This window comes from Calliopsis andreniformis, chromosome 6 (genome assembly GCF_051401765.1).
Source record: "Calliopsis andreniformis isolate RMS-2024a chromosome 6, iyCalAndr_principal, whole genome shotgun sequence".
NCBI lineage: Eukaryota > Metazoa > Arthropoda > Insecta > Hymenoptera > Andrenidae > Calliopsis > Calliopsis andreniformis.
Window position 1 is genome coordinate 13,564,014 of NC_135067.1, and position 12,341 is coordinate 13,576,354.

At 36.1% G+C, this 12,341-nt stretch overlaps 1 protein-coding gene across 1 annotated transcript; it reads right to left on the reverse strand.

The window, feature by feature from the left end:
• Positions 1-6,204: 6,204 nt before the first annotated feature.
• Positions 6,205-8,010, reverse strand: LOC143180084 (uncharacterized). Its single transcript, XM_076379615.1, has 7 exons — positions 7,665-8,010; positions 7,535-7,621; positions 7,467-7,475; positions 7,158-7,391; positions 6,944-7,053; positions 6,480-6,624; positions 6,205-6,389 (listed from the first exon to the last, which is right to left on the reverse strand). The coding sequence occupies exons 1-7, from the start codon at positions 8,008-8,010 to the stop codon at positions 6,376-6,378; spliced, it is 945 nt and encodes a 314-aa protein (XP_076235730.1). The 3' UTR covers positions 6,205-6,375.
• Positions 8,011-12,341: the final 4,331 nt, after the last annotated feature.

Here is a 12,341-nt window from a genome sequence, read left to right on the forward strand (position 1 = left end):
TCATCGTTAACAATGCTAAATATAACCAATAGTTTTACAGTCGAGTGGATCCTTATTATTCCCTACTGAATGACGTCTCGACTGTGTGACGCCTTGGGCGCCTTTTGGAAGTCATCAAGGTTTGTCCTTGTCTTCCCGTACGTTAATAGCTATATTCCATTATAGCTTCACTAGCCATTATTTTTCGAGACAAATTTGTCTACGCCTCCCTCTTGCATATAAATAGATTTAACTGACTTTTAGACATTAAAAAATCGATCACCATTTCCAATTATTTTTAATAAAAATTCGTTTTATAATTCGTAGATTCATAGTTATACGGTATTAATATATTTCATTCACGCTTTACGGCCTTTTAGTTATTTTCATTAATTTTCTTGGTAAAATATTGACGAAGCTTGAGTACAATAAATTAATAAAAATCGACTCCTCGAATCGACCAAGGTGGAGTCGAAAGTCTAATTTCAATTTCTCAGAAGGACGAAAACCAATTACGCAGCAGACAAATTGACTACAAGATCAGGAGTTAACTTCCACAAGATTAGAGGGGTGTCCCTCGCGGCAATATCCACCATCGTTTCCACCCTTTTTACAACCGGAATTTCCTATATTGACAAGCGAACCAAGTCGTCCCGACGGCGCGACGCTTCGGGCGCCTTATGGAACACGTCGCCGTCTGACTTCGACTTCCTGCCCTTTAAAAGGTTTCTATATTATCCCCGGGGACCTATTTATTCACGGTTAACTAGACAAATTCTGCGAAAAATGCAACGAACCTGAAGGTACATTTATATTAGTGGCACCGAGAGTAATGAAAGTCAACGACATAGGTACATGCATATGTACCTTCAACAAATTTTGATGATGACTTTATACTTGTGGTACGACATATGTAAAAACAAGATTGACAAAGTGTAATAGCTTAAAAAAAATGACTGTATACAGTGTCTAATACGCTTGAAGCACTAAATAAAACAGTTCTAATAAGAACTTCATTTAAAGCATGAACGCTAAGACACTGAACAAAAATACAAATATTATTTTCATTACATGGGACAGTTTACCAGAATTAAAACATAAAAAGATAACTTCATAAAACAGTTCTTCAGCAACTGCCTCCTACTTCTCATAGTACAAGAAGTAAAACAGTCCCCAGCGAACCACCTCTACACACCCAGCAATTAATAAAATGACACTTCCTCTAGTCGCAGTGTGCACGTCGACAGGTGACAACAAGAGCATAACCAGCACAATATTTTTTATGAGGCTACATGAATTAACAGACCATAGAATAGCAAGATAAGGCCTCCCCCGAAGAAACAGAAAACCTTCAGCGTTGCACCTCGTCCAGCAGGCTGCACTTTTCAATTGGCGCAGCCTGAATGCCGACCGGAAGAGGTGGCAGCCTAGAGGGACGTGCATACGTATTAGGACACACGAGTTCCTCGTTTAATTGGGACCTCCACGGACCCGTTTCGCGCGCGTGCCATATGCAGCGTCTTCGAGGGCCTCCTCGGGGCTCCCTGTGGACATCAGCGTCGTGGTAGTCCTCCAGAAGGACTAGCCCCGCGTTCGACGGCACTGAACCGTGAAAATTTAATGTCCAGTTTCTTCGAGGGGGCAAAGAGTAGTGTACTGTTACTGCATAACATGGCGGAAGTCGGATATCCAGGCCCGCGCAGCTCGATGAGTTTTGAGCTCGGGCCGAGGGAGAGCCCAGCTGGGCGGATCCGTGGGTGGTCTATCAATGCTGGCCGTTTGCTCTATAAACTCGAGGAGTTAGATCGTACGCCAGGTGTAGATTAGAACAAGGAGGCCTTTAAGTTGAACGATGCAACGGATCAAGGCCAGAAACGATCGTTCGTGCTCGTTGACGATCGCCCATCGTCCTTGTTTGTTATTTGAGTATCACCGAGCGTTCCTTCTGTGCGCGCTGCGTGTCTGGGTTTATGTAAACAAGTTCTCAGAAACTGAATCCTTGTTTTCTGAAGATTTTTCGGGACACGATAACGCAATGGATGTTTAGAATTTTGTGACATACGCGATAGGTAAAAAAAGTATCGGGCCACGATGATGTCAGTTAAGTTAAATATCGGTAGAGAAGGGAATGATCGTCAAGCATATGTGAGAAAAATATAGGTAAAAGATGGAGAATAAAAACATGATATTAAGCATTTTGTGATGCAGAAGAGTGGAATTTTCTGTGGTATTTTAAAGTTTAAAATTAAATTGCCATATGAATAAGTGAATTGTTGTTATGATGTAAACAATAGCACACGTTTAGCTATTTTATCTTTCTACGAAGATGGAGGTCGTAATTGATGTTTACGGAAAGGGAGTACCTTCGTTGCGAATAAAGTATCAAGGTTAACAATTTCATGCCCGTGCACGATACTATTTAGATAAGGTTCTATAATTTATAACGTCGATGGAGAAAATAGTGTAGGAAGATTGAAAGAGATTGCTCGAGGATAGATATTATTGGTATGCTCGGTCTGCCATTCGATGCAAATTTTTTTCGACATACACGGAGTACCTGCATGCAACACTGTAATCTATAGAATAGGGACTTCCTCTTTGAAATCGTTAAGATTACTCGCAAGGGTGTCGTAATCGCTTCAAAATAATCGAAAAATTTGACTCTATACTCCCTATATCAGTACATATTAAATTCATTTTATGTGGTGGACGAACCAGAAAAATAAATAAATGAAATAAATAACAAATGAAGGTTAAATAGCAGAACTATAGTTTAATTCGATAGCTTTAAACATATCTGCTTTTAATAACTATCTTGAATTCAAGTATTTTTCTTAAAAATCAAATTCAAATTCAAATTCAAATCCAAATTCAAATTCAAATTCAAATCAAAATTCAAATTCAAATTCAAATTCAAATGTAAAAAGCAGCAAATTTATTTTCACACGTAATACAGAACGTATCAACTGACATAAGCCTACATTCTTAACTTAGAGAGCCTTTTTAAACCAGATGATAAAATAATAAAATTATCTCCACTTTTTCACGTACTTAGTGGTACCGTTTTTCTACTTCATGTAATTCAGAATTCCAAACAGAGTAATTTAATTTCTATAAAAGTTGCCTTAAAATGTACTTTACCTTACCAAGGTGGCAGTCCTTGTCCTAGGATCAAGTGCACATCGCGTGGAACGATTACCCGACAAGAAGAAAAGATCCTTCGGTCCCGAGCACGACCGATGGTATTCTGCAGTAAATTTTATTGTTCGGAGACAGGGCGACCCACGCTGTCCGGCCTCGCGACGGAGAAATAATAAAATCTTATCGTCTGGCAAGCTTGCATAGCGAGCGAACACTGATGAAGCCTCTCATGCACCGTCTAGTTGCCCCCTATAACAATTCAATTACGATTTAATGCTCTGGTTAGGGAAATACCCACGGGTCTGTATCCATTAAAATGTAACACTTTCCAAAGAGCTATTAAGATGACTCACGAAGAACTTTTTGAATGTTAAACGCGAGTTTTAGTGATATCAGGTACATACGTTAATCATGTTATAAATAGAATGGAATAAGTAGTGCTAGGTAAAATGTGAATAACGTAACGTAACGAATACTCGTAATTAATAGAATGAGTAACATAATTTTAAGATTCGTTCAACAGCTATGACATAATAATATTATCAATATTTTTGCGTTCTAAGATAAAGAATGGATTACGTATAATGAAGCTAAAGATGTCATATAGTACGAGAAGCCTGAAATTATGATGACAGTACCAATAATCATAAAAGCGAATTATTCTGTGCCCTCATTAAAACTATCACTGTAATTATGCGGTGTTTAAGCGATATCATGTTAAATATACGTAAGCGACGTTGCAGTTACTTGGGTACGATTATTTTCATCAAGCAAAGTTAAGGAAGTAATACGTGGGTGAACGTAATAATAGCAATGTATTAAGTATAATCTATCGTTAAAATTACTTTGGGAAAGTAGTACGTACTACTTTATAAGGAATATGTATTTAATATTTCTTCATAGTATCTCTTTCGTATGCAGCAATTTTTTCATAATATTTGCTTAATTAAACATTCTGACTATAAATTAATATCTTTCAAAATTGACTATGAAATATTAACGTAATTTAAAAGATTTATTACAGTGAGAAAATGAGGAAGAAATTAACGAAGGAAAAATGGCTTATATATCAGTGCTATTTAAACAAAAAAATGATCTAAAGCACAGAAAGAGATAAGTATTGTAAAATAGTCAAAAGGTATTTAAATACGGAAGGAATGTCAACATACCTGGGATTATAAAATTCTTTGAGAGCGACGGCGGCGATAAGACGCTTTTCCAATAACTTCTCTTTGGAAAAGTATTCATTCGCCATTCAGATGGATGCACGAGTAGGAGAAACAAGTTGCCATTCCCACGGCAGGATGCTGCGACCACTTTCGCTATTATCCAACATCATCCAACGCATTGCGAAACGCGTAATAGGTTCGCGTCTGTGAAATATTTTCAATCAGACGACTTAGCCAGCAGGAATCTTTTCAGTTCATTAGATGCACGCTTTTTACCTTGTTTGTGAATTTCATTCAGTAACTAAGTGAGATCGCTGAAACATTATTCATTATTTATGAGCAATATATATATATATATATATATATATATATATTTAAACATTTATACTTATGATACAAAATAGTGGATCAACTAATGCCGTTTCCTTCGTCTTGAAGCACTTTTACAGCGGTACCTGAAATAAAATCGATTACCGTTAACAGTTTTACGGTGACGGCCGCAAGGAGCTGGTGCACGCACCGCCTCGCGTTTCATTTCACCTGCGCTGCTAGACACAAGAAATAATTCCGTCGGTTTTCTTTAACCCCCAGTCGTAAACAGTAATGGCACAGTATTTCGCCACGGTGCACCTGAACGGAACGCTGTTGCTCCTCCAACACCTGTTCCCGAACACCTGACGTCAAGGTTCACTTCTCCGCAGGGGTTCAACCAACAAAGGAGGACATCGATTGTCGAACCCGCGAAAACACTGACGATAAAATACCCTGGCACACTGCTCGAGTTTCGGGCCCATTGTGTCCAAGCTAATGCAAAACAGATGTTGACGATTTATTGACGTCAACCTGTACTTGGTCTGGAGTGGTTGAATCCGATTGAAGGATGGGACCATCTTAAGATCGCCACGCGGCAATAGCATCAATTGAAAGCGATTCCCGTTTTCAATTGAGCTTTTGCGCTGAAAGCGAATGTTAGGGTCCACTTAGGGGAATTAAATGTTAGTCCTCGGACCGTGGACAGGTATAGTGCTGTTTTTGCTAACTGTTTTTCGAGTGGTCATCTTTGACCCTTCCTCTCTGGACCACTACGGACTCGCTCCAAATGAATTTTTAGATCGATGAAGATTTTTATAATAATGAGATATGGATGAGCCTGGCAAAAGTACTTTTGTTCCTAATTACTGAATGGAAAATAATTCATATATGTTCATGTACATTTTTGAATGCCTTGTAGGAAAATACTTGTGTAGGAAAAGCTTCTGGCAGACTGCTATTGAACAACTATTATTGCTATTGCAATCAACACCTAGTTGAACCTCTGAAGTACGCGCACGTGAAGCGCGAAGGTGTGTAATGGTACTTCCATCGAAAGGTCAGATCATGCATGAGCAATGAGAAGGAAGAAAATAAGGGCGATTTGAGAAAGTGATTTCATGATGCATAAAGGAATGAAATATTAGATGGTATATAGATTTGACCATACTTTATTTATATGTAAATGGCTTAAATATCACTAAATGCAAGCTCATATTATCCAAGTAACTAAATTAGTACTTTGTTGAAAACTTATTTGCACGTAATTTATTAGATATTCGGGCTATACTTTTAAGCTGACAAGAAACTTTAAGTGTGTCCAATTGGTATAATAATAGTGACATAAAAATATTATTAGCAACATTGTAAGAGCAAATATACATTGGTCGAAATTTTTTCAGGGCGCCAGTTAGTATGCAATTATATCCACTAGTGTTGTACGGATTGCATGCTGTAGGCGCTATAGAACATTAAGACATCTACACATGCACTGATTATGTATATCGTCAAATTGTTTCCTTTCCACGTGATTATGTACTTTGTTTCCTCGAAAAGTAATACAGGAGAAAAATATATAACAGTATAAATTAAACCATATTTTTATTGCTACATTTTACAGAGACTTTCTCTTTCATACATTCAAACCACGGTATTCACTGTAATTACAGTATAAAATGCTATAAAATAGAAAGTTATATTTCGTCGACAGTAAGTAAAATTATATTCGGTGCCACCAAGACAATTATGAGAAATAATTGAATTGGCAAATGAATGATTATCCCAACGAACCTAAAAATACAACCATGTTTTTGGTACATGCTTTTGTGGTAAACATTCATTACAGCTTCATAAATTTCATTATACAAAAGTCAAACTCACCACCCACGCAGTGTGGACTAGTACAAGATATTGATACAGTATTCTTATTCGAACTAGTCACTGTTTTATTCTTCACGGTATAACACTGTGTATCACACCTGTACTCTGTTGCTGGATTTCCGCATGGTGAACAATCAATAGGATTCTGTAATAAAAATGATTCTTCACGCAAAGTTTCCTTTAAATTGCTCAATCAAAGTGAAGATATTACTTGCCATAGTTCTGAATATATCAGCCGAAATAAATGATTTTTAATGATTATGGCACGCTCGTTTAAGAAAATTATTTACGTAACGTAAAATTAAAAGCATACTGCAGTTTTTTGTGAAACCATACGACAGAAATACATATTTATAAATGCTCAAAAAGCGTTAATAAATCGTAAAACATTAAATTCATTAAGCTGATATATTCAACAAGTTACAAAGAATATTTGCAACATTGCACGTATTGAAGAAACGTACCATACCACAAGGCCAAACACCAAACAGGCAAGGAAATTGTTGGTACGTCCAACCAAGTGTTATCTGTGGCACAGGTATTAGAGGAGGTATATGAGGTATAGGTGGAGTATCTGAATATATTCAAATTCATTAAAAATTATAACAACTTTAACAGCGTTAAAAAACAATCTCATATTACACTTAAATTTCGACATTTAAAATAATGATGCTTTACCATTGTTGGGGTTTATATGATTGTGAATCTCAATATTAGTGCTAATATTGACAGGTGTTTGATCACTCTTGGTGGTATTAGTGCACTCGCCAGAAACACATTCGGTTTCATATTCCGTAATTATCTGATGCTTATGCTTCGTCCTTCTTGTACAATAGCTACACACCTTCTGACAATCTTGCGACGGTTGTTCATGTTTGCATTTGGTTAGGCAGGTCTGCATACAGCTAGTATCTTAAGAAAAAAACACCGTCACACCCGTGCATTTTCATAGAGAGACCATAAGCTGATTTTGGATAAACACCGTACCACTCTTATCTTAAAGGTAAAACAAAGAAACAGTGGCCAATGAAGCAAAAATCTCGCGATATGATTACTGTTTCGCAAATGAAGCAAAATAAAAGCGATATCATTACTCCTTAAATAGCTATCTCTATCTATAGACACTGTCCTGACAACGATTCCTTAGTCACTGTACAAAATGTATGTATACAAATTGCGTCTAACCGATGTTGAAGTGGTCATTGTCATTTACTTGGTGGTGCCTTTTCTGCCTCTTCAGACACGCTATGTAGGTCCTGTAATCCGAGTTCTCGCAATCGTGAAGGATCTTCTGCTCCTGCACCGAGAGTTCCTCTGTCGCGACCGGATTGGCGACAGCTGAGCAGACGAACACGGTGAACGCGACGAAAACGGCGACAAAGAACCGTGCTTGAGGCTTCATCTCGAAGTATTTTAACGAAATAGTTGGCTGGCTAGACTCATCCGTCCTTTTATACCCATGTTGCTTGCGTTGGGTAAACGACCTGTATCCTAGCCACCCTTTCAAAGACGCGGGAGGTATTCGCGCCATGCCTCGAGATAGCAGGAGCATCGCACTCTAGGCTAATATTTTAGCGCGCGAATTTTTCAAACAGCCGCTGTACGACCACGACAAATTTGCACTGCTTATCGCGCGCCGTCCTGCTCGAATCTGTTTATCTTGCTTTAGTGGGTAAAGGCTCGAGCCGAACGCGAAACGTGGAACTATTTACTGGGTCTCGGTTTCCCTCTTTGCGCTGCTTTCATCTTTGGTACACTTTGTTAGATATCGTTACTTTTTGTAACCCCTTTATCTTTGCAACTTCTTTTTTCTGTATAGTCACAGATATAGTCACGATGGTAAAATATGAGTGTCTAGAAAGAGTTCTAAGAATTATGTAGTTTCTGTAGATATTTTCAATAAATCATTTCAGTTGTTGTATAGTAGCTTCTGTTTGTAAGAAACTTCTACTTCTAGAAGAATTCATTCTTTTAATTGTGTAGCTGAATCGTGAACCACTGAATTCATTCTAAAAGTTGCTGGTAAAGACTGTATTATTTTTTAATTCGATTTATTATGAAAATTGGATCAAATTTTCATTAAAATTATGGCTATGAATTTTTTTAAACTGTTTAGTATTTATTTATGTTAATGGGTCAATCGCCTACGAAAACGTTCGTAGAATACAATTTAAGCGCCCATTAGACTTCTACCAACCGTAATTTTAAATAAATGGCCTCTCAGACACGCGTGTTACACATGCAATTAGCAAGTATTATTGCGCTTGGGAATGGGAATGCGCCAAGGAAAATCTTGAAACGAAGCGAGAATGGTTTGACAAAAAAGCAAGAAATAAGTGCAAACACTTTGCAATAATTATCGTGTTAAACGGAAAAAATATGTGTTAGCATTTCTTATGATTGGGGTCACGGTCCCGTATTGAAGTGACTGAACATAATTTCAATCGCTGTTCATACGGTATCAACATGGCGACTAGAATATTAATAACCCATCGCTATATGTTATTTCTTAATCAACCATATTGATTTTTCGATCAACAACATAGAAAAACATGCAGCAATAAAATATGAAAATAAATAAAAACAAACCATACTGTTGATTGCATATTATACACTTCTGCAAACGAAAGTGCAATTTTCTAGAAAAAGAATTCTGAAAAGATATATAAATGACAAAAAGAAAACATAATGTGCATACAGAAATGAAGATAGTCATTGATAAGCTCACTGTTACACAGGTTTAATATCACCATTCAATTTACTGTCAATAAGGGAAGATTATGACTCGCAAATAATGTTAGATTGTAGATATGTTTCGTTCTAAACCTGTCAACCCAGTTTAAGAGAGATAAAAGTGACATAATTTCAGAACGATTTGTCCAATCACACTGTAATACGTTTCTGATTGCATTACTATTTGTACAAGCAAACATTTTTTAAGAAAAATATGTATTTGTCGCAATCAAAATTGAAATAAACTATGAATAAGAATAGTCTTTGTAAATCATATTTTTTCTACAGTAACTTTCAAACAAAACATTCTCAAGTCTATGTTTGTTTAAAATTTGTCTTACTCCTACTTATAGAAGATAACGAAGTATGTAACACTGTTTGATCAGGAAGTATGCACTTAGGCATCGTGCAACTATTAAATATGTACTCTGGAACACATCGTACATGGTTCATTTACATTGACCCGCAAAATTTTATGTTACCATTAATGTTTAACCTCATTTTGACAGTACCGTTTGATCACCGGAAGCACGTCGTCATACAATCAACATTCTACACTGTACATCGATCAAGTAGCGTTACTTCAAATTTTAATTTTCCCGCCTTTAACCATAAAAAGGCCATTATTCATTATTTGTACTTGATATCTGTTCTCGAAATAAAAATTCATCTAAGATATTTGTATAAAAACAATATATTAATATTTTTATTGTAGGTACATATACCTGCTCTAAAATTCTATGTTATAAATCTCATATTGTACTTCAGTACTTGTACTTCAATATCCAGTTAATGCATGATGGAAGAAGTAAACATGTAATTATAATAAAAAAAGAAGAAAACGTTTCCATTCATAAAGAACACTTCAAAGGCGGAACAGATTATTGTGTACATTATAATTATTAGAGAGTAATCTACTTGGCTAATAGACTATAAACAAGGAAATCTACATTTTAATAACTCATATTGAATGTCTCATATTTTGCTGGTAATTTTTATGATAAAACATGATGCAAAGCTGATATATATACTCAGTGAATTAGTTAACAAAGTTAACAAAAATTTAATTTTTGTGCAGAACATCAGTTTTTTGAGTCTTATTATTTTACATGGGTACGATTGGTCGATTTATTTTTCTACAATTAAGGGAGACTGCTGTCTCGCGAAATCACAGTGCCAAAACTGATTATGAAAGGGGACAGAGTTCCTGTGACGTGATTGCGACGCAAAAGTAACGGGCACTGTGGTAGCGAGAACAGCACTCTGCGCTTTCAACGCAATGGATTCTTACCGAACCAGACAGAGAATATATAAGGTGTCCACAAAATAAGTGGTCACACTGCTTATTATCGATAAAGTTCCGTGCTCGAAGAAAAATTCTAATCAATTCCTTTACGTACGACATTTCGAATAATTGAGTGCATATGCATGTGTAATTTAATCAATGTTACAGATTTAGAAGGTTAAAAAGTTGCGATGTCGAAGAGTGAATGTATCGAAATCGCAGTGATAAAAAATGTGGTAACATCAAAATCTAAATTACATTTACAGAGATTTATTTGTGCTACTTCGTAATCAGACTTTTAAATGAATTTTTAAGTAAAAACCTGTAGCACAAGTTTGTCACTTATGATTAATGACTATCTCAATATCTCAGTAAAATTGCTATATGAATATTTATATGAATATGAATATTAATAAGTATTCTAAAATATTCCTATAGTTAAACTGTTTGAGTAAAAATTGATATTATGTAAATTAATATTTAAATAAAATTATATTGATAAAGTTCTAAATTGTATTTAGCAAAAATAATTCATACAACACTCAAATATTATTAAGTAATTTCTGCATTAAAAAACTTGATATATAACACATAGTATATCATAATATGGATAAAATGATAGTACTCACCATTGCAGCTTCAATGTAAATAATTCAAAAACGTGTCTAGTTATCACTCAATCAGCTCAATTTCTCCATCGAATCTTCCATTCCAGCCATACAAAATTCAATCTCAACTCGTACTTCTCTCGCATACCTCATCCCAATCTCATACATTTTCCCGCCATTTCTGCTAACCTACGCTCTCTCTCAGATGACGCACAAAACTCTCTTACACTGCTTTCAAATCTGAAAATAACGTACATGTAAAGAATACTGCAAAGTCCCAATGCTAGGAACCTAGAATCGAAATCCAAAGAATAACATCTACCTTAATTTCGTAATATTCACGTCTGCAATATTGTGTACGGATATTCCGAACCTTCTACCGTGTTCAAACTCGTAACAGTAATTAACGCAGTCACGAATACAGCAAAAGTGTTTCATACTTCATGCACCACTAGAAATTCAAAAATTGTGTTACAATATTTACAGAATATAAATCTAATAGCTCTCTCCAACAAACTTCCATGTAATGCACTAAACAATGAATTCTCCATGTATAATTGAAGAGGAAATGTACCCCCAAACTATGTACTATGTACTAAAATAGCGCATGCGCGGCGAAAAGGCGCAAGTATACATATACCTATACTGCTTAACTATGGAGAAAACCAGTGTCTACTAAAAATATTTTACTGCTATTCTGCACTAAAACAAGACACAAAATGTTCAAAATTATCCAAAAATGTAATACATGGTATGTATCACATACACAGATTCTATATAATACTTTTATATTATAACAAAAGTGTGTCTTTTGCTCCCTTTCACGGCGCATGCGCTTTCTATATATCAAATTCCTACATAAAACTTAGGACGCCTCACAGACAGAAATGACCAATGTATATACTGTATTATACAGAAATCTGTACTCTCTCCATAAAATTGCGAAATGTAGATATCAATTAAGAAAGAAACAAGTTTAAAAAGTACTAATACCGCCGAAACCAGCCACAGCATCCACGCACACGTTTTCCAATACGCGCTCTATTTACTGCATTTCTTTCCTCCCTGTTTCCACAACGTGTGCACTGGACGCTGTAATCTCAGCGATAGCTGTCTCCATTAAATCTCACCTAGGTTAATCCCGAAAACAGAAACAAAAGATCCCAGGAAGAGTCTCGAGGAAAAGCAGGAAATACTGGCACGGAGAAAGCCGTCGCAGGACTGTCAGGACACCTT

Excerpts from the sequence above, each read along its gene's own strand:
- LOC143180084 (XM_076379615.1), bottom strand. The coding sequence starts at position 8,010 with ATGGCGCGAATACCTCCCGCGTCTTTGAAAGGGTGGCTAGGATACAGG. Across the intron at positions 7,054-7,157 it reads TCATATAAACCCCAACAATG|ATACTCCACCTATACCTCAT; the intron begins GTAAAGCATCAT and ends GAATATATTCAG. Across the intron at positions 6,625-6,943 it reads GTGTTTGGCCTTGTGGTATG|AATCCTATTGATTGTTCACC; the intron begins GTACGTTTCTTC and ends TTTTTATTACAG.